We start from the raw sequence: 24,233 nt of genomic DNA, 5'->3' as shown, positions 1-24,233 counted from the left end.
CACTGAGCTTGTTTTTAAATGACTTTAATGAATTAAATGAACAGAGCGATGATGTCATCACTGAGCTTGTTTTAAAGACTTTAATGAATTTAATAAACAGAGCGATGATGTCATCACTGGGAGATGATGTCATCACTGAGCTTGTTTTAAAGACTTTAATGAATTTAATGAACAGAGCGATGATGTCATCACTGAGCTTGGTTTTAAAGGCTTTAATGAATTAAATGAACAGAGCGATGATGTCATCACTGAGCTTGTTTTAAAGACTTTAATGAATTAAATGAACAGAGCGATGATGTCATCACTGAGCTTGTTTTAAAGACTTTAATGAATTTAATAAACAGAGCGATGATGTCATCACTGTGAGCTTGTTTTAAAGACTTTAATGAATTTAATGAACAGAGCGATGATGTCATCACTGAGCTGTTTTAAAGGCTTTAATGAATTTTAATGAACAGAGAGATGATGTCATCACTGAGCTTGTTTTAAAGACTTTAATGAATTTAATGAACAGAGATGATGTCACCTGAGACTTGATCTGCTCATAACACCAATTACAGCAAAGCTCACAGGAGGAAGAAGCTAATGAGCTGCTGCTGCTATTAACACGTCTGCTCTTTAACATAATATATATTCATGTGGGTCAGGTTAGAGTAGAGTTAAAGGACGATAAATAAAGTTCAATCAAAATAAAACCTTGCTAACGTTAGCTTGGACAGTGACATTATCCTTCCTGTTGTCCTCCTGGGTCAAATTAACCCCGTCTGTTTTGACTGTTCCTTCCTTCCATATGTCCTCCCTCCCTCTTTCTTTCTTCTTTCCTCTCTCCCTCCTTCCTTCCTTTCCTCCGTCCTTCCTTCCTTCCTCCCTTCCTTCTTTCCTTTCCTCCCTTCCTTCCTTCCTCCATCCCTCCTTTCCTTCCTTCCTCCCTCCCTCCTTTCCTTCCCTCCTTCCTTCCTTCCTTCCTTGACTTGAGGACAACAGGAGGGTTAAACATAAAGGTGGAGTTGTACTTCTTGTATATTTTGTGCTGATTAACGTTTAAAACACGATGACATCACTCTAAATACCATCAGGCCTCCGCTCATCTACATCTTAATGATTTGATTTTTACACAAATGCATTTTAAAAGTCTTCAAATGATCAATACTTAACGTTAACATTGATTAGCTGTGAGTGGGTTCATATAAATAATCATGTTTTATAGTTCTGGGTGTAAAAAGCAAAGTTTTAATGCTGCTTACTGTATTGAGTACCGATCAGAGCGATAAGGACTAAATCAAGTATCACGATATTTTTGACTAAATATCTCGATAACGATATTACAACGATAATGTAGAGATGACTGTTGATGCTTTCACTAAATATTTACACTATTACAGTTTGGTGAATAATCATCAATAATGTGAATTAAATGAGAAAGTGAGTAAAAGGTAAAAAACACAACAGCTAGATCAGTCTGTTAAATCAGAATATAATATATTATATTATTTACAGTAATACAGCTTTAAAAGCGGGAAAAGAAACTCTGATGACACATCGCAATATTACGATATTCTAAATCTAAGACGATATCTAGTCTCATATCACGATAAATATAATATCAATATAATATCTGATACCCAGCACTAAGAAACATCATCTAGCGTTGAAACAGGAAGTCGATTAGTTGTTAATCTGATAATTGCTAACGTCATTTTTTACTTAATGTCAGTTTCTCCGATCTTTTTTATTTTATGTTTTCGGGTTTTTTTGGACGGTCGGTTTCCTTTACTCAGACCAAATGATTCATACAGAATATATTTACTTCTTCTTCTACAGTCGGACTTCTACTTATTTCCATTTTATGTCACTTTACATTTATTCAGCTACATTTTCATCAAGAAACAAAGTTCTTTAACCCTCCTGTTGTCCTCGAGTCAAGGAAGGAAGGAAAGAAGGATGGAAGGAAAGGAGGGAGGGAGGGAGGGAGGAAAGAAAGGAAGGGAGGGGAGGGAGGAAGAAGGAAGTAAAGGAGGGAGAAAGAAGGAAGGAAGGTAGGAGGGAGGGAGTAAGGAAGGATGGATGGAAGGGAGGAAAGGGAAGGAAGGGAGGAAGAAGGAAGGATGGAAGGATGGGAGGGAGGGAGGGAGGGAGGGAGGGAGGAAAGAAGGAAGTAAAGGAAGGAAAGGAAGGAAAGGAAAGAAGGAAGGAAAGGAAGGAAGGAAGGAAGGACGGAGGAAAGAATGAAGGTAGGAGGGAGGGAGGAAAGAAATGAAGGAAAGGAGGGAGGAATGAAGGAAATGAAGGAAGGAACATAAACAGACGGGTCTATTTGACGACACAAAGGTTAAACTTGTAGTTTTGAGTTAAATTAAAACATTTTATAAAACTTTATTAAAGATTAACTTTCAACAGTAGATAAGTTTTAGTTTGTTTAACCTTTGACCTTCTGACTTATCCTGAAGTCTTATTCCAGCGTGTTGAGATATTCAGAGTCCTCAGTTTCTAACTTTACTGCCTCTCATCAGTTTATGATCGACTACGTAAACAAACAGCTGGTTTAATCAGAGAGGGAACATTCCTCTTTTATTATTCATGTCAACAGATTAGCAGGAACTACGTCTGTTATTCACAATAAACTAAAACAACGGGAACATTTAGTGCATGTAGACGTAGTTCAATGAAGTATAAAGCTGGAACCAAGTTATTATAATGAGTTAAAATAGTAACATAACTCTATATTATTCTTATCTAAACATCATATTAGATTTATAGAGCAGTTCGGGGCCCTTTTAGAGTTGATGGTATAAATGTTGGCCCTGGTCAGCTACTGTCAAAGACAACAGGAACATTTATTTGTATTATTCATGGAAACAGATTAACAGGACTTTCGTCTCTTATTCAGATTAAACTATAAAAACTGGAATATGTTGTTTATATAAATGGATTTTAACATGATTTGAGCTCTTTTGTAAGTTATTTCAGAGTATAATGATTAAATATCAGTAACATAACTCAATATGTTTCTTATCTGAACATCATAGTACATCTATAGAGCAGTTTGGGGCCCTTTATGTAGCTCAGGGGCCCCATTACAGCTGATGGTATAAATCCCAGCCCTGATCAGCCACTGTCAAAGATAACAGGAACCATTTGTTTTAAAAAGACAATAAGAGATAAAAGAGCTTCCTTTAACCCCGGCTGCAACAATAAGGAGCCGAGCTGCTATCTCTGAGCTCCGGTCCTCAGCGGGGCAGCGCCGGACACGCAGCCGGGGATAGAGCGCCTGTTGGCGGGGCCGCAGAGCTCACCTGCCCGGTGGGGGGGGGCATCCAGGCTCGGATCATTTATTTTTTATTCCAATTAGATAAATTCTTATATTTTTCTTTCACTGATGAACTGCAGGTCCAAAAGCAAAACGTGTCACTGCCTTTCACCTTCATTTTTCTCATTTACACCCAATGTGCCAAACTCCATTAAAGATTCATCCGATTTAAGGCAAACACATCATATCGAGTATAAACGTGAGATAAAACCTTTAATTTATTAATTGGACGTTATTATTACTGCTTTCAGTAAATTCGGCTTTATTGTGATCCAATATGAGGCACTTAATTTAACTTAAATGCTTAATATAACTTGGTTTTGGCTCATCGAGCACCACGTTGTAAGGCTCATTTTCTTAAAAAACGCTCCAATGAATAACTCGAGAAATGCTCATAAAAGTTGAATTTTACATTATTATAGTGTATTTATGGTGTGGTGGTTGTATGCCGAATTAAAGATATGATGCTCACACTTATTTATATCGGGTTAAAGTTTGTGAATTTGTCTTAAAATATTTGTAAAATTAAAATAATCTGATTTTCCCAATGCAGTCTGGTGCAGGCGGGTTCTGCGTCTATACGACAGAAAAGGGATCAAGTTGCCAGCGTTTGTTTTTTACATTTTCTGCTCAGGTTGTGTGTTCAGAGGAGAAAACTAAACACATATGTTATTACTGATAAAGCTCTTGAATGAATCAAATAGAAAATATGTTTATAAAAGTGACCAAAGCGTTAGAAATGACCGGAGTGCAAGATGAAGGAAGGAATGTCAATTAAAGCGGTTTTTACCTGCAGGTGTAATCCGTCAGAACAACATGGCACAAACACACTGAGAGCTCCACACACACGGTTCCGATGGACACTTTATATCCGATAAACTGAGCTGTTCCTCGGCTGCAGGAGTTGGTTTGTGGAGATTTGACTCCTATAAAAAAAACTACACTTGACTTTGAATTGCGAGTAAAACGCAGCTGCAGCTGTTAACCTGCCGAGAGCCTGATAATAAACCCTGAGTAGAGACTGACAGGCTGTAAGACCCGCCCAGAGTACAATACTGCTTAAAGACACAGTGATGTAGTATGTAGTATTATAGTAAAAGTACTGCAGTATTATGAGTGATGTAGTATGCAGTATTACAGTAACAGTACTGCAGTATTATGAGTGATGTAGTATGCAGTATTACAGTAAAAGTACTGCAGTATTATAGTGATGGAGTATGCAGTATTACAGTAACAGTACTGCAGTATTATGAGCGATGTAGTATGCAGTATTACAGTAAAAGTACTGCAGTATTATAGTGATGTAGTATGCAGTATTATAGTAAAAGTACTGCAGTATTATGAGTGATGTAGTATGCAGTATTACAGTAAAAGTACTGCAGTATTATAGTGATGTAGTATGCAGTATTACAGTAAAAGTACTGCAGTATTATGAGTGATGTAGTATGCAGTATTACAGTAAAAGTACTGCAGTATTATGAGTGATGTAGTATGCAGTATTACAGTAAAAGTACTGCAGTATTATAGTGATGTAGTATGCAGTATTACAGTAAAAGTACTGCAGTATTATAGTGATGTAGTGGTTATGATATATTATTATATATGACATTTCTTATTTATGTCACTTTATTATTAGTACTAGTAGTATCAGTACTAATACTACTAGTACTACTAAACTAATACTGCTACTTCTAATACTTCTAATACTAGTACAGTACTAGTAGTATTATTCATGTTTATTTAAGAACACTTTTAGTTTGTTTTGTTAAACAGGAAATTAGAGTATTATATCTCATATGTTTTTTTTTTTAAATGTTTTAAGTATAAAATAAAATCAGATATTTTAATAACAGACTGAAACAATCTGCTGCTTCAGAATAATAATAATAATAATAATAATAATAATAATAATAATAATAATATAATAATATAATACTATTATTATAATAATATAATAATAATAATATTAATAATAATAATATTATTATTTAATGTGTTTATACTACAATCAGACAGCAGGAAGTGTTTGCAGCACCTTCCAGTCATAACTCAGGGTTAATAACCATGAACAGTGTTATAGCGCCTCCTGCTGTCTGATCCGCATCACTGCAGCTCAACCAGAGAATCATTATTTATATAATTTACACATTTAACCTGATAAATGTTATTTATTATGTTAAATTTGTGAGATTCCAGTTGATTAATTACAACTATTAATAATTTAATTTAATCCTTTCAGTCCTGTTTATGTTGATGATGTTTTATTAACTGTTTTATTTATTGTAATTATTAATTCATCTGTTGTTATTTTGTGTTGGAGGAAACAAATAAAACATTTAAAATCCTGCAGTCTCATATTCTTCATTTATTAAAACATTATGAGTTATTGATGCTTCTCCTGCTGCTTACATTCACTCACTGACTCCTTCCTGCTTATTATTTATTAATTTATTCACATTTAATCATTTAATTAGTTTTATAATAATATCTGTAATAGTTGTGAAAATGTACTTTTTTTTTCAACTACATTTCCCATCAGCCACTGCGGCACTAGAAGCCTCATGGGAGCTGTAGTCACGTTGCTTTAAGCTTTAACCCTCCTGTTGTCCTCAGGTAAAGGAAGGAAGGAAGGAAGGAAGGGAGGAAGGAAGGAAGGAAGGAAGGAAAGGAGTAAGGAGGGAGGAAGGAAGGAAGGAAGGAAGGAAGGAAGGAAAGGAGGGAAGAAAGAAGATGGAAGGAAAGGAGTAAGGAGGGAGGGAGGGAGGAAAGGAGAATGAAAGGAAAGGAAAGGAGGGAGGGAGGGAGGATGAAGGAAGGAAGGAGAGAAGGAAGGAAGGAAGGAAGGGAGTAAGGAGGGAGGGAGGGGAGGAAAGGAGGAAGGAAGGAAAGGAAAGGAGGGAGGGAGGAAGGAAGGAAGGAAGGGAGTAAGGAGGGAGGGAGGGAGGAAAGGAGGATGGAAGGAAAGGAAAGGAGGGAGGGAGGGAGGAAGGAAGGAAGGAGAGAAGGAAGGGAGGAAGGAAGTAAGGAAGGAGGGAAGGAAAAAAAGGAATAAGGAGGGAGGGGGGGAGGAAAAGAGGAAGAAAGTAAGGAGAGGAGAGAAGGAAAGGTGGAAGGAAGGAAAGGAGTAAGGGAGGGAGGAAGGAAGGAAGGAAAGAAGGAAGGAAAGAAGGAAGGAAGGGAGGAAGAAAGGAAAAGAGTAAGGAGGGAGGGAGTAAGGAAGGAAAGGAGGAAGGAAGGAAAGGAGTAAAGGAGGGAGGGAGTAAGGAAGGAAAGGAGGAAGGAAGGAAACAAGGAAGGAAGGAACAGTCAACAGCAGGGTTAAAGGAGGACATGAAGTCAACAGGAAGGTTCATAAACACTCTTCTTTCTTTATTTGTGTAAATTTAACACATTTAACATCTTTGTCTGGTGTATTAACATAAATGTATAATTGTTCTTATTAATAATAATAATAATAATAACATTTATATTTATAGTTTTATCTTTAAGTGCTTCACAGTGAAGAGCCGACACTTTATTCTGCTCTCATCTTTATTAAATCCAGTTTTATTTATTCTATATTCTTCTTTTTTAACCTTTTATTTGTCGTTTATCATCATTAAAAACACTCAGCTCTTTATTTTTCTTTCATCTTTTTACATTTTTAATGAGAAACCGTCTTCACGAACCAAACTTACACCGACTTCTTGCTCTCTGAAGAGTCCCAGCCTCTTTGAATCCTCCACAGGACTGCAGCTCTGAGACACACCTGAGATTTCACACCTGTCCAAAGAGTCCGAACGCAGCGAGACGACGAGACGCTCGGCTCCGAAAAACAAAAACCAAACATTCAGTCAGTGAAAAGCTTCTGCTGTCGAGTTCAGAAAACTTCCTTCAACATTTTTCTGCCTTTATTCCACAGAAACAGACGAGTGATGATCTTTGATTTAAAAGAGAAAAATAAAAAACTACATTTAAAAAAATAAAAATGGAAAAAAAATCACTTGTTTTGTGTCTACAGTCGTTTTCTTTGTGTTTTTTTATAACTAATTATTTAATTCATTAATGAACCTGCTGATTATTATTTGATGGATAAATAGATTCATTCTGAGTCCACAGTGCAATTTAGCCGTTATCTGAATGATCGATCAATTATTGAATCATTTATTCTAAAAAAGGTGTAAAAAAAAATAAAATAAAAAAAAAAGAAACAACACATAAGAAGAAAAATACATTTTTACAATCAATACGTTCGTTTAGTCTGAAAACAGAAGCTGAGATATAATCGTTTAAAAAAGACTAAAAATGATCATCAGACGCAGATCGATCGCCGGTGTGATCTGATGATGATGATGATGATGATGATGATGATGATGATGATGATGAAGATGATGATGAGTCGAAGCATCAATAAAAACTTTAACTTTAAGTTCAGTTTGTTCTTCAGCTGCAGCCGAACTGAGCTGAGCTGCTTCAGTTCTGAGTGTCAGACGGCAGCTCAGTGAGTCTCGTGTCTCTGTGGCGCCGCTCAGACACTCGGACGCCCCGACGCCCCGACGCTCCGACGCCCCGCCGCTCAGACGCTCGGACGCCCCGCCGCTCCGACGCCCCGCCGCTCGTACTCAGGAAACCTCGATGATCTCCATGCTGCCGGAGAAACTGGACTGGCTGCCGACCTTCCCCATCTCCTCTCTGGACCGGCTGTCCGTCATCCCGTCTCCGAACTCCATCTGACAGCTGCGGCGCTTCAGCTGCTTCTCGAAGCTGCTCTCTTCGTGCCAGCTCCGGCGGGAGTCTCCGTGGTCGCCGGCTCTCTGCCGGCTGCGCCGCCGTACCGCCTCCAGGCCGTGGCTGCAGCTGTACGCCGCGAAGCCGCCGCCGCTCAGGATGGCCGACGTGGAGTAGAAGCGCGTGGACTCGGAGGAGAGGTACCAGCCGCCGGCCAGCGAGGAGGTGGAGACGGTGACGGGGCCCAGCAGGATGTCGGAGTGCCAGCCTTTGAGGGCGCCGCCGGAGCCCGGTCTGGCGAGGTGCTGCTGGCTGCGGGACAGACCGAACAGGAAGCTGGTGGCGTTCTCCTCCATGCTGCCGCTGCGGTGCAGCTGTGAGCAGGCGGCGGCGGCGGCAGCGGCGGCGGGCGGCGGTTTGCTGCTCGGCGGCGGCGCGGCTCGCTCCGGAGCGTCCGCCTCCTCCTTGTCGGGACTCTGCTCCGGCGTCGACTGCTCCGACACTTCCTGCACCGGCGAGAACTGGCAGGGTTTACTGCTCGTGTCTTTGTATCCAGACGGTTTGAAGAACTCGGCGCCGTCCGTCGGCCCGGCGTGCGGTGCAAACACCCGGTGAGCGGCGGCACTCCCGCCCGGCTCGCCGTACGACTTGATGTCCAGAGAGAAGGAACGCTTCAGGCGGGCGCTGTCCTCGGCGCCGTCGGCCAGGTGCAGGCCGCTCAGAGCCTGAGCCAGCAGACGCTCCTCGGGGGCGTTGGCCAGCACGCAGGGCAGCGTGAGCGGCTCCAGCAGGGCCAGGCCCGGGCCCCCGGGGGCCTCCTGGAGGACCGCCGGCTCCTGCTCGTCCTCCAGCGGAGCCGGAGTGTCGCCGCCGAGCTCCTGAGGATGGAGGGATTTGAGTTTGGAGTCTGTACCGAGAGGACTCTTTATCTTCTTCTCGAAGTCCAGCAGCTGACCCAGGAAGTTAAAGTTGGGAGAGATGGTCGGACGCTTCTCCTTCACAAACCTGCACAGAACAAACTCGGGTCAGAGCCGGCACATTAAACCTCTCCGTGTCTCTTTTATAACTCTGTGTTGAGCTTCCTCTGACCTGTACGCCTCGTCCAGAGACATGTCCATCCTCTTCATGATGTAGGCGATGGCGATGGTGGCCGAGCGAGAGATTCCAGCCAGACAGTGAACCAGAACCCGAGCGTTCACAGCTTTGGCCTTCTCTGAAACACACAAACCTTTATTAGCAACTCATAAAGAAACATTTATATTCGACAGTTATAACTGAACTGTAACATGAACTTAAACTACAGGATGGAACTGAAGGTGAAGTGCCATAAAACGGCCACCAGGGGGCGCCATCGATCTGTGTTGCACCAAATATGAGCCTGAAAAGTTCAGAGTGAGGCTGTTTTGACTGTTCCTTCTTTCCTTCCGTCTGTCCTCCCTCCTTCTCTTTCTTTCCTTCCTTCTTTCCTCCCTTCCGTCTGTCCTTCCTCCATCCTTCTCTTTCTTTCCTTCCTTCTTTCCTCCCTTCCGTCTGTCCTTCCTCCCTCCTTCTCTCTTTCCTTCCTTCCTTCTTTCCTTCCGTCTGTCCTCCCTCCATCCTTCTCTTTCTTTCATTCCTTCTTTCCTCCCTTCCTCCCTCCTTCTCTCTTTCCTTCCTTCCTTCTTTCCTCCTTTCCGTCTGTCCTCCCTCCCTCCTTCTCTTTCCTTCCTTCCTTCTTTCCTCCTTTCCGTATGTCCTTCCTCCCTCCCTCTCTCTTTCTTTTTTCCTCCCTCCCTCTTTCCTTCCCTTTCTCCTTCCCTCCTTCTCTCTTTCTTTCCTCCCCCACCTTCCTCCCTTCCTCTTTTCCTTTCTCCCTCCCTCCTACCTTCCTTCCTGAAGGAAGGAATGAAGGAAATAAGTAAGAAAGGGAGGGAGGAAAGATGGTTGGAAGGAAGGAAGGAAGGAAGGAAGGAAGGAAGGAAGGGAGGAAGGAAGGAAGGAAGGAAGGAAGGAAGGAAGGAAGGAAGGAAGGAAAACAAGACAGGAAGGACAGAGGGAAGGAAGGAAAGAAAGATGGAAGAAAGGGAGGGAGAAGGGAAGGAAGGAAAAGAAGACAGGAAGGAAAGGAAGGAAGGAAGGATGAGAGGATGTAAGGAAAATCTAAAATGTGATGTTTTCATTCATGATTCACTCATTCATTGATGTGTTATGAAGTGATGTGCTGAAGGTTCAGAGGTTCCCAGCTGACCTATGAACTCCACGGATCGGTCCAACCACGGCAGGATCTTCTCACAGAAGCTGTCGTTGACGGGAACTCGCAGGAAGTGAGACTCGGGGATGAAGTCGGGTTTGGGGCAAGTGTTGCTGGCGTTCAGGACGTAGACGATGTCGTTCTGCTGCATCAGATCCTGCAGACACACAGAGGAGGGAGAAGTTAAGATACTTCATGTTTTACACTTTAACCTTCCTGTCGGCCTCACGGGTCAGATTAAACCCGTCTGTTTTGACTGTTCCTTCCTTCCTTCCTTCCTTCCTTCCTTCCTTCCTTCCATCTGTCCTTCCTCCCTCCCTCCCTCCTTCTCTCTTACTTTCCTTCCTTCCTTCCGTCTATCCTTCCTCCCTCCCTCCTTCTCTCTTTCTTTCCTTCCTTCCTCCATCTGTCCTTCCTTCCTTTCCTTCCTTCCTCTCTTCCTTGCTTCCTTCCTTCCCTCCCTACATCCTCTCATCCTTCCTCCCTTCCTTCTTTCCTCTGTCCTTCTTTCCTTCCTTCCTCTTTTCCTTTCTCCCTCCCTCCCTCCGTCCGTTCTTCCTTCCTCCCTTCTCTTTCTTTCCTCCCTCCTACCTTCCTTCTTTCCTCCGTCATTGCTTCCTTCCTTTCCTTCCTCCCTTCTTTCCTTTCCTTCCTCCCTCCCTTTCTTCCATCTTTCCTTCCTTCCTTCCCTCTGTCCTTCCTGTCTTCTTTTTCTTCCTTCCTACCATGTTTCCTCCCTCCCTTTCTTCCTTATTTCCTTCCTTCCTTCCTACCATGTTTCCTCCCTCCCTTTCTTCCTTATTTCCTTCCTTCCTTCCTACCATCTTTCCTCCCTCCCTTTCTTCATTATTTCCTTCCTTCCTTCCCTCATTACTATCCCTGATGGAGTCCAGTCCAGTCGAGCTAGAACTGTTTAGTGGAAAAGCTCCATTAGTGACCCATCAGAGTATAGATAGATATTGGGTACCTTGTTGAGGACGTCTCTCTGGCAGCCCAGGTACAGGTGAGGCAGGATGCGGGTCGGCCCGACGTTGGTCACCGGCAGGCAGGGCTGAGAGATGCAGGAAGGAACCAGCGTGGACTTCCCCTCACACAGGCCCGGGAACAGGTGAGAGAACTCCCCGAAACCACCTGACAGGAAAACACACGCAGCAGGACGCTCAAACACCTTGGACTCACCGAGTAGAGATGATAGAGGCGATTATGGCAAAAATCTAAATCACGATTAATTGAACTTTTAACCTGGATTACGATGAATGAACGATTATCTCTTCCCTTCATGAACTATGATGTATTTTCAGTTTCTTTAGTTTAGTATTTTACTCTGCTGCCCTCACACATGAGGATCTTTAGGGAGGGAAAATAATGATGTTTTAAGGTGTGACTTTCCATCTTTCCTTCTTTCCTTCCTTTCTTCCTTCCTTCCTTCAATTTTCTTCCCTTCCTTCCTTCCATCCTTATATATATCCTTCCTTCCTTCCTTATTTCCATCCTTCCTTCCTTATATATCCTTCCTTCCTTCCTTATTTCCATCCTTCCTTCCTTATATATCCTTCCTTCCTTCCATCTGTCCTTCCTTCCTTCAATCCTTCCATCTGTCCTCCCTTCCATCTTTCCTTCCTTCCTTCTTTCCATCCTTCCATCTTTCTTCCATCCATCCATCCTTCCTTCCTTCCTTTCTTCTATATCCTTCCTTCCTTCCTTCTTTTCATCCTTCCTTCCTTCCATCCTTCCTTATATATCCTTCCTTCCATCTGTACTTCCTTCCTTCCTTCCTTCCTTCCTTCTTTTCATCCTTCCTTCCTTCCATCCTTCCTTATATATCCTTCCTTCCATCTGTACTTCCTTCCTTCCTTCCATCTTTCCTTCCTTCCTTCTTTCCATCCTTCCAACGTTTTCATAATGTGTTTATGGTCTCAATCGCTAGTTTAAAGCCTTCTTCAATGCAGTATGATGTTCATTTGGGACATTTTGGCCTCCCTGATTTTATATGTGACGATAAAGCAGGGTATGCATTAGGGCGTGGCTACGTGGTGATTGACAGGTTGATTGGTTCACAGGTTCAGGAGGGCGCCTCATGCTCCTCCTGATGCCCATATAAGTAGAACCCATGTTTTTATTTTTCCCAGCATGCACCTGAAATATTCAAGATGGCGCTGCTCAGATCCGATACTATTGGCCTCCGAGCAGCAGTCCACAAACCAATGGGTGACGTCACGGATGTTACGTCCATTATATACAGTCTATGATTTATACCTCTACAGCAGCAGGGCGGGTTTATGCTAAGCCTAGCTCCACAATTCAAATCTAAATGGTTGAAATGCTTTTTACACCTTTTTTAGAAATACATTTATGACCTATTTAATGTGTTTAGAAGAACATTTCTGAATTCACTTTACACGGTCTTTAAAGATATGCAACCTTTGCTGTCATGGCAACAGTGAACACCACAATTAATTGACATGAGCCAGATTAAGTCCATTAGAGTTTCTAAATGTTTGCCCAGCCCTATGTCACGAGGTTTTAAGGATTTGGTATTTTTCTATTGCTGTTTACATTCTGGTATTGTGATATAATGCATCTGTGTTCTGTCACTTTCTGCACCATGAGAAGCTGCAGTGAAGATTTAAAATGATTTATAGATTATTAAAACAGTCACTGAGATCAGCTGATTATTATTATTATTATATATGTTTATTCTTATGCCCATGCCTCTGCACACAGTGATTGACAGGCCTGGCTGCAGCTGTTATGTAAGCATGAGGTCACTGCTCCTCCCTCCAACCTTCCCAAAAATCAGCAGGTCAAAGGTTTCAGTTACACAACCGCAGGAGGAGCCGCTTTAAAGGGACGGTCACGCAAATATCTGTCAGCCATTAAAAACCTGCTGCACAGAGTCTCAATTATTATCAGTTTATATGTGATTATTTATGATGAAACCTGGCTGGAGTCTATTAAACAGGTCAGCAGCTGTTTTAACTATATTTTGATTTTCTCGCAGATAAAACTTAAATAAAAAAAGTTAAAAGAAGGAAAAGCGGGTCTCAGGTCTCGATGTTATAATAAATAAGACACAATAAATACTCATTCATTCATTTACTCATTCATTCATTCTTTCATTTACTCATGCATTCATTTAGTCACTCATTTACTCACTCATTCATTAATTTATTCATTCATTCATTAATTTACTCACTCATTCAGTAATTTACTCACTCATTCATTCATTCATTTACTCATTCATTCATTCCTTCATTCATTCATTTACTCTTTCATTCATTCATTCATTTACACATTCATTCAATCATTCATTCGTTCATTCCTTCATTCATTAATTTACTCATTCATTTCTTCCTTCCTTCATTCATTCATTCACTCATTCATTCCTTCCTTCCTTCATTCATTCATTTACTCATTCATTAATTTACTCATTCATTCATTCATTCCTTCCTTCCTTCATTCATTCATTTACTCATTCATTCATTCACTCATCCTTCATTCATTCACTCATTCCTTCCTTCCTGACCTGACAGCAGGTGGACGGAGGGGAAGCTCTTCTCCAGTTTCAGCAGCAGGACGCTGAGGAACGAATCACAGCTGAGAGCCGCCGGGTCTGAAGAGCTCTGATCATAAACCACCACTTCCTGGTCCTGCAGCTCCAGCTGAAACATCAATAATCAATAATCAATAAACCACCACTTCCTGGTCCTGCAGCTCCAGCTGAAACATCAATAATTCATTCATTAATCATACACATTAATTACAATAACAAGAAACAGTAGAGTCCAGTAGAGTACAGTAGAGTATAGTAGAGTCCAGTAGAGTACAGTAGAGTCCAGTACAGTAGAGTCCAGTAGAGTATAGTAAAGTCCAGTAGAGTACAGTAGAGTAGAGTCCAGTAGAGTACAGTAGAGTATAGTAAAGTCCAGTAGAGTATAGTAAAGTCCAGTAGAGTACAGTAGAGTAGAGTCCAGTAGAGTACAGTAGAGTATAGTAAAGTCCAGTAGAGTACAGTAGAGTAGAGTCCAGTAGAGTACAGTAGAGTATAGTAGAGTCCAGTAGAGTATAGTATAGTCCAGTAGAGTACAGTAGAGTAGAGTCCAGTAGAGTACAGTAGAGTATAGTAAAGTCCAGTAGAGTCCAGTAGAGTATAGTCCAGTAGAGTACAGTAGAGTATAGTAAAGTCCAGTAGAGTACAGTAGAGTAGAGTAGAGTCCAGTAGAGTATAGTCCAGTAGAGTACAGTAGAGTATAGTAAAGTCCAGTAGAGTACAGTAGAGTAGAGTAGAGTCCAGTAGAGTAGAGTCCAGTAGAGTACAGTAGAGTATAGTAGAGTCCAGTAGAGTATAGTAAAGTCCAGTAGAGTACAGTAGAGTAGAGTACAGTAGAGTATAGTAAAGTCCAGTAGAGTCCAGTAGTATAGTCCAGTAGAGTACAGTAGAGTATAGTAAAGTCCAGTAGAGTACAGTAGAGTCCAGTACAGTAGAGTCCAGTAGAGTATAGTCCAGTAGAGTACAGTAGAGTCCAGTAGAGTATAGTAGAGTCCAGTAGAGTATAGTCCAGTAGAGTAGAGAACAGTAGAGTCCAGTAGAGTCCAGTAGAGTAGAGTACAGTAGAGTCCAGTAGAGTAGAGAACAGTAGAGTCCAGTAGAGTAGAGTACAGTAGAGTCCAGTAGAGTAGAGAACAGTAGAGTCCAGTAGAGTAGAGTACAGTAGAGTCCAGTAGAGTAGAGTCCAGTAGAGTCCAGTAGAGTAGAGTCCAATAGAGTAGAGTTCAGTAGAGTCCAGTAGAGTCCAATAGAGTAGAGTCCAGTAGAGTAGAGTCCAATAGAGTAGAGTTCAGTAGAGTCCAGTAGAGTCCAATAGAGTAGAGTCCAGTAGAGTCCAGTAGAGTCCAGTACAGTAGAATCCAGTAGAGTCCAATAGAGTACAGTAGAGTCCAGTACAGTAGAGTCCAGTAGAGTCCAATAGAGTAGAGTCCAATAGAGTCCAGTACAGTAGAGTTCAGTAGAGTCCAATAGCGTAGAGTTCAGTAGAGTCCAGTACAGTAGAGTCCAGTAGAGTCCAATAGAGTCCAATAGAGTAGAGTACAGTAGAGTCCAGTAGAGTACAGTAGAGTCCAATAGAGTAGAGTACAGTAGAGTCCAGTAGAGTACAGTAGAGTCCAATAGAGTAGAGTCCAATAGAGTCCAGTACAGTAGAGTTCAGTAGAGTCCAATAGAGTAGAGTTCAGTAGAGTCCAGTACAGTAGAGTCCAGTAGAGTCCAATAGAGTCCAATAGAGTAGAGTACAGTAGAGTCCAGTAGAGTACAGTAGAGATATATATACACATATATGTTTAATGTGCACACAGCAGCAGTTTCTGATGAACTTCAGATTAATATTATTATTCTCATTATTATTTCATCTCTCGTGTTTTAACCTGTAATTTGATCCATTTAAACATTTCACAGCAGAATAAAGAGTTTGATAGATCAATATTGATTATTGGTAGATTTTGTGGTCCTGTGGGGCTCGTTAATGTCAGGTGACTAATTAACATCTGATTAATAAAGTGTTTACCTTCTTCTTGGCGGAGTGCTGCAGCAGCTCGTTGATCTGCACCTTGTCCTGCTGCAGCCTCCTCTTCATCAGCTTGGAGCAGTTCACGTTCACCGCCTCCAGGATGTGGGAGGAGTTGTAGTCCACGAAGGGCCGGCTGTCGATGAGCAGCACCCGGTCCAGCCCCCCCTCCAGCAGAGCCACCAGAGCCTCGGCTCCGATGGGCCGCGCCATCCCCGACCCCGATCCTGATCCCGGGGGACGCTCAGACATGTCAAACTCTTCTCCTCCTCCTGCTCCTCCTGCTCCCCCCTTCCCGTCCCTCCCACCCCCCACCCCCCTCCCTCCCTGCTGGTAGTCCTCCTCCCCCTCCTCCTCCTCCTCCTCCTCCTCCTCCCAGGCGTCTCGGGCCGGCGGTCCAGCGCAGTGACGCAGCCTGGCGAGGACCCTCAGAGGATGAAGAGCTCCATTGTGTCGGACGGGTATGATGTCATCCCGATGGCGCTTGGCAACCCGAAAACCTCCGGGGGGGTGGGGGTGGGGGGGGGGGGGGGGGACTGGGGCGAGAGAGAGAGACAGAAAGAGAGAGACAGAGACAGAGAGAGAGAGAGAGAGATACAGAGAGAGAGAGAGAGAGAGAGAGACAGAGAGGGCTCACTCTGCCTTGAAAAGCAGGAACCAGGAATCCCCACCAACTATCTGCGCTGTGTTAGAGTCTGTGTGGGCGTCTGGGGGGTGGGGGGGGCGGCACTCATTCACAAAAACCGTCTCCTCTGGTGGAAGCACCGATGACATCACGCTGCACCTTGATCCTGGTCTTCATGCTGAGGTCTGCAGGATTCAGGACACACACACAGACAGTTTAACTTAATTAACGTTGAGTTTAAAACAAAAAACATCAAATATTCACTGAAGCTGAAATAAAAGGTTTTTATAAATTATTTAAAATAATCTGCTGATTAATCAAGTTTTCAGCGTGAAAACCTTGTTAAACCCAACGCCACACTGATGAGTCTCATTAACACCTCACACACTCTAAACAGACTTGGTGCTGATTGGGTAAACCCAAAGCAGGATGTGGCTTCAACAGAAAGCGCCAAAATAAGCAGCATTTTTAAAACCCAGAAGAAGAACAGTAGTAGAAAGCGTCTACCATCATGAACACCAACACACAAACCAGAAACGCGACAACCACCTCAGCTCCTCCATGTTTACGTCCTTGTTGGCGTTTTCTTTGTTATGATTTCAGCGCGTCGCCTTGGTGACGTCACGGTCAGAGTCCAATGTGTCGTATCTGGATCCTTCTCTGCTATGGAGACACAGCGGCCTAGAGGACCAAGTGAGAGGACGTTCCTGTAAATGTATCGCCTCCTAAAATTAACCAGGAACTTCCTTAGTGGAAACAGGGCCTTTTAAACCCAGGTTAGTTCTAGGTTTGGTTCTTCTGGTTTGGTTCCTCTGGTTTGGTTCCAGGTTTGGTTCCTCTGGTTTGGTTCCTCTGGTTTGGTTCCTCTGGTTTGGTTCCTCTGGTTTGGTTCCAGGTTTGGTTCCTCTGGTTTGGTTCCTCTGGTTTGGTTCCAGGTTTGGTTCCAGGTTTGTTCCAGGTTTGGTTCCTCTGGTTTGGTTCCAGGTTTGTTCCAGGTTTGGTTCCTCTGGTTTGGTTCCTCTGGTTTGGTTCCAGGTTTGGTTCCTCTGGTTTGGTTCCAGGTTTGTTCCAGGTTTGGTTCCTCTGGTTTGGTTGAAAAATCTTCACCATTTTTTGACATTTCAGACGAAAACAGAAGTAGACGACACGATGTGGAACGTTATCTGAAGGATTTCAGCCAAACTTCTCCTGGACAACCGGATCTGAACCATCAACTCATTTCCTCCAGTAAACAGAGATCTGTGAGACTGAACGCTGAATTTAGTTTGATGAGAAAAAAAAACTGAAGTTAAAAGATAAAAACTTGTCCAAAACCTAAAAATATTCTGTTTATTTTTAAATCTTAACAGTAATTTGAGCTTTAATTGCTGATGATCATCCTCTGCAGCTCGTTAAGTGAGGTAATGAACAGAAACGTCAGATCATGTGACCTGAAACCCGTCTGCTCGTCTCGATGTGGGTCAGGTAACGAGTTAAACCAGATAACGAGATAACGGCTGTTTCCTGGTCTCACGCCCGTCCTACCTGCAGCAGGTGTGTCTGGGAGTTCGACCAAAGGTTAAAATTACCCCGCCGTGATAGCAGCCAATCAGAGGACTTTAACCCCCCCGGCTGACATCAAAGGTGAGGCTGAGCTCACCTGAGCCAAAACCAACACTGACATACATATGATATAAAAGCAGAGCTGTTGACTGGCTGCAGACCAGTCAGCGGTATGTCGTCATAAATGGGGGGCAAGAAAATAGTCAAACAGGAAGTACCCCTTGTGAAGTCCCCCCTCCATGTGGGCCCCTACAGGCTATGTGGGTACTGAGTGGGCATGGGCTTGAACTGGGCACATTTTATGGGTCCCACATGATCAATATGGTCAAACATATGGGGCCTACATGGGTCTCACCCAGTTGGGCCCCACCTGAAACCCAGTCAGAACCCCCTTGAAGCCCATATGGGCAAACACAGGTGGGGTCACCATGGAAACAGCAGACAGACCCACTTGGGACCCATATTGCAGCCCAGATTTAACCCTTATGGTCCCACATGGACCTGCTGGCTGGGTAAGGAGATTTAAACATGTTGAAAATCAGTTTATAGATATTTATAATTATGAAAGAACCTCAGGACATTTTCCACACTTTCTTTAAATAAACAGACTAAATACTAAATTTAGTCTCAGAAAGCGATGTGAGCACCATTAAAACAGAAGTGTTGTTCACAGCTGATCTGTTTAAAGAAGTTTCGGTTATCAGCGTGACCTTTAAATCTCCTCCTGCTGCAAAAACAGAGCCATCAATCCTCACAGCTGAACACCGACTTCCTCAATGAGCTCAGACCCAAATCACAGGATGCAATAAAACAGACGACGACCTCACAACTAAAATTAACAATATACTGTTACTGTAGTACAGTTAGAGGTACTTGTACTTTACTGTAGTACAGTTAGAGGTACTAATACTTTACTGTAGTACAGTTAGAGGTACTTGTACTTTACTGTAGTACAGTTAGAGGTACTTGTACTCTACTGTAGTACAGTTTGAGGTACTTGTACTTTACTGTAGTACAGTTTGAGGTACTAGTACTTTACTGTAGTACAGTTAGAGGTACTAGTACTTTACTGTAGTACAGTTTGAGGTACTTGTACTTTACTGTAGTACAGTTAGAGGTACTAGTACTTTACTGTAGTACAGTTTGAGGTACTTGTACTTTACTGTAGTACAGTTAGAGGTACTAGTACTTTACTGTAGTACAGTTTGAGGTACTTGTACTTTACTGTAGTACAGTTAGAGGTACTTGTACTCTACTGTAGTACAGTTTGAGGTACTTGTACTTTACTGTAGTACAGTTTGAGGTACTTGTACTTTACTGTAGTACAGTTTGAGGTACTTGTACTTTACTGTAGTATTTCCATGTGATGCTACTTTCTACATCTCAGAGGGAAATATTGTACTTTCTACTCCACTACATTTATTTGACAGCTTTAGTTACTTTTCAGATGCAGATTTGACACAATGGATAATATAACAAGCTTTATAAATACAACACATTGTTAAAGATGAAACCAGACAGCAGTGTGTAGTCGGCTCACATTTCAGATGTCTATGAGTTGTTAACAGCTCCACCAAATACTGATTTTTCCCTCTAAACTTCTCACATGCTTTCATTTCAATAAATGTTCAAATGATCCAATATTTCAGCAACAATCAAAGATTAGAGAAAAAGTCCAACAACTGAAAACACATTTGTGTATCAGAACTTAGTTTTTTCTTCTTTCCTCTCCCATTAATCATCTCACCACCCCTCACATGTATCTGCTGACCCTTTGGAGGGGCCCCACCCCTAGGTTGGGAACCACTGGACTAAACTAGCTAACTGTATATAAAGTAGTGTAAACTAGCTCCACCTCCAGCAGCTACAACAGTAACATGCTGCTCTAACACTGATGCTTCACTATTAATAATCTAATGATGTCATAATAATAATATATCAGTCAGAGGACCAAACCACTACTTTACTGTAATACTGCATACTACATCACTATAATACTGCAGTACTTTACTGTAATACTGCATACTACATCACTATAATACTGCATACTACATCACTATAATACTGCAGTACTTTTACTGTAATACTGCATACTACATCGCTCATAATACTGCAGTACTTTTACTGTAATACTGCATACTACATCACTGATAATACTGCAGTACTTTCACTGTAATACTGCATACTACATCACTATAATACTGCAGTACTTTACTGTAATACTGCATACTACATCACTATAATACTGCATACTACATCACTATAATACTGCAGTACTTTTACTGTAATACTGCATACTACATCACTATAATACTGCAGTACTTTACTGTAATACTGCATACTACATCACTATAATACTGCATACTACATCACTATAATACTGCAGTACTTTTACTGTAATACTGCATACTACATCACTATAATACTGCAGTACTTTTACTGTAATACTGCATACTACATCGCTCATAATACTGCAGTACTTTTACTGTAATACTGCATACTACATCACTATAATACTGCAGTACTTTACTGTAATACTGCATACTACATCACTATAATACTGCAGTACTTTTACTGTAATACTGCATACTACATCGCTCATAATACTGCAGTACTTTTACTGTAATACTGCATACTACATCACTATAATACTGCAGTACTTTACTGTAATACTGCATACTACATCACTATAATACTGCAGTACTTTTACTGTAATACTGCATACTACATCGCTCATAATACTGCAGTACTTTTACTGTAATACTGCATACTACATCGCTCATAATACTGCAGTACTTTTACTGTAATACTGCATACTACATCGCTCATAATACTGCAGTACTTTTACTGTAATACTGCATACTACATCGCTCATAATACTGCAGTACTTTTACTGTAATACTGCATACTACATCGCTCATAATACTGCAGTACTTTTACTGTAATACTGCATACTACATCGCTCATAATACTGCAGTACTTTTACTGTAATACTGCATACTACATCGCTCATAATACTGCAGTACTTTTACTGTAATACTGCATACTACATCGCTCATAATACTGCAGTACTTTTACTGTAATACTGCATACTACATCACTATAATACTGCAGTACTTTTACTGTAATACTGCATACTACATCGCTCATAATACTGCAGTACTTTTACTGTAATACTGCATACTACATCGCTCATAATACTGCAGTACTTTTACTGTAATACTACATACTACATCGCTCATAATACTGCAGTACTTTTACTGTAATACTGCATACTACATCGCTCATAATACTGCAGTACTTTTACTGTAATACTGCATACTACATCGCTCATAATACTGCAGTACTTTTACTGTAATACTGCATACTACATCGCTCATAATACTGCAGTACTTTTACTGTAATACTGCATACTACATCGCTCATAATACTGCAGTACTTTTACTGTAATACTGCATACTACATCACTATAATACTGCAGTACTTTTACTGTAATACTGCATACTACATCACTCATAATACTGCAGTACTTTACTGTAATACTGCATACTACATCACTATAATACTGCAGTACTTTTACTGTAATACTGCATACTACATCACTCATAATACTGCAGTACTTTTACTGTAATACTGCATACTACATCACTCATAATACTGCAGTACTTTTACCTTCTGAGGATTTTAATTTGAAGGAATTTGGGCATTAAGGGATCATTCATTAAATCAGTTGAACTTTTGGCTCATAGAAAGTAGCATAAACAACATTCAGCATATAAAATGAGTTCAGATCGACTTCTAGATGAATCTGGACGGTATTTCCAAATGTTACATTAGTGTTTCTATTTTAAAATAAAGATCTGTTTAAGTTGAATCCTATTGAGCGGGAACCACAGACCTGTTTTATTCTATCTAATCTCATCTAATATAATCATTTTACAACTCTTGGGTGTTAATTAAAGGTTTACACATAAAAAAAATGTGACAGCTGATAAAAAAGTTATTCAGTAAGTTTATGAAACTTCTGGACACATGTACAGATGTTACATTGGTAATATTAGAGTTTATTCATGATTCATGATATTAATTAAATGTAATTAACAGTGATGAGGCAGCACAGACAGAGTAGTGTCAGGATCCTTTGATTTCAGTGAGTTCAGACATTAATTAAGTGTTTTATTAATGATTATTTTAGGTTTAAGGTGTCAGCTGATAAAAAGTCACTCAGTGAGTAATGTTCAGATGTTAGGTAACAGTTTGTTCTATGTTTCATGATATTAATGATATTTTATAGACCAGGCAGCATTAAAAACGGTGTAAATGTAAAATGTTCTGCTATAGAAACACTTTACTTTACAACAGTTCTGGCATTAATTGACAAAGTGTAACTTTAAATCAGCTTATAATGAGTTTTTGTCAATGTTTACAGATGTTACATTGGCATATATACACATGTATTTAAAAGTTCAAGACATTAATTAAATGTAACAGTGATAAGGCGGCAATGACTGAATTGTGTCAGGATCCTTTGATTTCAGTGAGTTTAGACGTTAATTAAGTATATATATATTATATATATTAATGAATATTTTAGGTTTAACGTTAGTGTCAGCTAATAAAAAGTTATTCAGTGAGTAATAAAGCGTATAAAATGAGTTTTGGTCAACATGTACAGATGTTACCTTGGTATTATTAGTGTTTATTCAAAGGTTTGTGATATTAATTCAATGTAATTAACAGTTATAAGGCAGCACTGACAGTAGTGTCAGGATCCTTTGATTTCAGTGAGTTCAGACATGAATAAAATGTTATGAACCTTTGAATAAACATTAATAACACCAATGTAACATCATGTTGACCAAAACTCATTTTAGTCACTTTATTACTCACTGAACAACTTTCTATTAGCTGACACTAAAGTTAAACCTGAAACATTCATTAATATGATATTAATTAAATGTAATTAACAAGAATGACAGAATGACATAATGACATTAATTAAGTGTTATATTAATGATTCATTTAGGTTTAACTTTACTGTCAGTTGATTAAAAGTCACTCAGTGAGTAATGAAGTGACTATAATGAGTTCTGGTCAACATGTACGGATGTTACATTGGTATTATTAGTGTTTATTCATGATTCATGATATTAATGAAATGTAATTAACAGTGATGAGGCAACACTGACAGAGTAGTGTTAGGAACCTTTGATTTCAGTGAGTTTAGACGTATAAAGTGTTTTATTAATGATTATTTTAGGTTTAACTTTAGTGTCAGCTGATAAAAAATCACTCAGTGAGTAATAAAGTGTGTAAAATCAGTTTTTCAGATGTTAGGTAACAGTCTGTTCTATGTTTCATGATATTAATTCAATGAACAGTTATAAGGTGGCACTGACAGTGTAGTGTAAGGAACCTTTGATTTTAATGAGTTCAGACATTAATGAAGTGTTATTTAACTTTAGTGTCAGCTGATTAAAAGTCACTCAGTGAGTATTAAAGTGACTAAACTCAACTTTTCTGAACTTTGTGTGACATATTCAGATGTGTGTGTCTGTAGTGTCTCTGCTCTCTGACCGCCAGGCCAAACACACCGACATCTTACCGTTTAACAGCCCCGTTAACGTTTGAAATCTCTGAATAATTACTCAACTTCACCTCAAACACAAACACGGTGCTTAACTTTGACTTTTTGACTGTGTTTAGGCGCGTTAACGTCCGCTGCGGCTTTTAACGGTTTTAACGGTTTTAACGGCTCATTTCGAACACTCACCGTTTGAAAAAAAACACAAAAAAAACAAAACTCGACGTCAAAAGTCCCAACGGCTCCTCCAACGGCTGCTCCAAACCGTCCGACCGGGGAACAGGAGCCACAGAGCGGCCGTGACACCGGGGAGAGGTCGGTGTCGGCGGAGAAGAGAAAGTAAAGTGGTAAAAAAAAAAGTTGAAGCTAAAGAGGGGCAGCAGTGACTCTGAGCTGCCATTAGAGAGAGAAAGATGAGGTCACCGCGATAAAAATAACACCATGCCGTCATCCACTCTGCTGCCTCTTAAAGGGGCAGGCACACATACACGCACTGAGCCGACACTAAAGGCCTCAGTTTAATGTATGGAAGCCTGTTAATGCCAGGGGGAAAAAGTGACATAAAAAAGTAAAAAGGTGTTTTTATTAAGTTTTTATTATGGTTTTTTTATTTGTATTTTATTGTATTTTTTATGTTTAAAAAATGTTCTATTTTATTTTACACTATTTTATGTTTT

The 24,233-nt window shown here is 40.8% G+C and overlaps 2 protein-coding genes across 4 annotated transcripts in view; both read right to left on the bottom strand.

Annotated features, from left to right (window-relative positions):
- The window catches only part of eps8a (EGFR pathway substrate 8a, signaling adaptor), a 44,744-nt gene extending 40,458 nt beyond the window's left edge, over positions 1-4,286 (bottom strand). For all 3 annotated transcript variants that reach the window (XM_062443459.1, XM_062443460.1, XM_062443461.1), the window contains exon 1: positions 4,098-4,286. The gene's annotated coding sequence lies outside the window, so the exon portion shown is untranslated. The remainder of the gene's footprint in view (positions 1-4,097) is intronic.
- A 2,574-nt stretch (positions 4,287-6,860) lies between these two features.
- On the bottom strand, positions 6,861-23,963 carry dusp16 (dual specificity phosphatase 16). Its single transcript, XM_062443464.1, has 7 exons — positions 23,746-23,963; positions 15,806-16,615; positions 13,771-13,906; positions 11,212-11,375; positions 10,242-10,401; positions 9,104-9,227; positions 6,861-9,019 (listed from the first exon to the last, which is right to left on the bottom strand). The coding sequence occupies exons 2-7, from the start codon at positions 16,055-16,057 to the stop codon at positions 7,909-7,911; spliced, it is 1,947 nt and encodes a 648-aa protein (XP_062299448.1). The 5' UTR covers positions 16,058-16,615; positions 23,746-23,963; the 3' UTR covers positions 6,861-7,908.
- Between the last annotated feature and the right edge of the window lie 270 nt (positions 23,964-24,233).

Source organism: Scomber scombrus, chromosome 22 (assembly GCF_963691925.1).
Source record: "Scomber scombrus chromosome 22, fScoSco1.1, whole genome shotgun sequence".
Lineage (NCBI taxonomy): Eukaryota > Metazoa > Chordata > Actinopteri > Scombriformes > Scombridae > Scomber > Scomber scombrus.
The sequence above is the reverse complement of the archived record's forward strand: the minus strand, read 5'-3'. Positions and strand labels throughout refer to the sequence as shown.

Coding starts and splice junctions, on each gene's coding strand:
- dusp16 (XM_062443464.1), bottom strand. CDS start 16,057: ATGTCTGAGCGTCCCCCGGGATCAGGATCGGGGTCGGGGATGGCGCGG. Junction 10,402..11,211: donor AGAGAGACGTCCTCAACAAG/GTACCCAATATC, acceptor GTGTGTCTGCAG/GATCTGATGCAGCAGAACGA. Junction 9,228..10,241: donor CCGATCCGTGGAGTTCATAG/GTCAGCTGGGAA, acceptor TGTGTGTTTCAG/AGAAGGCCAAAGCTGTGAAC.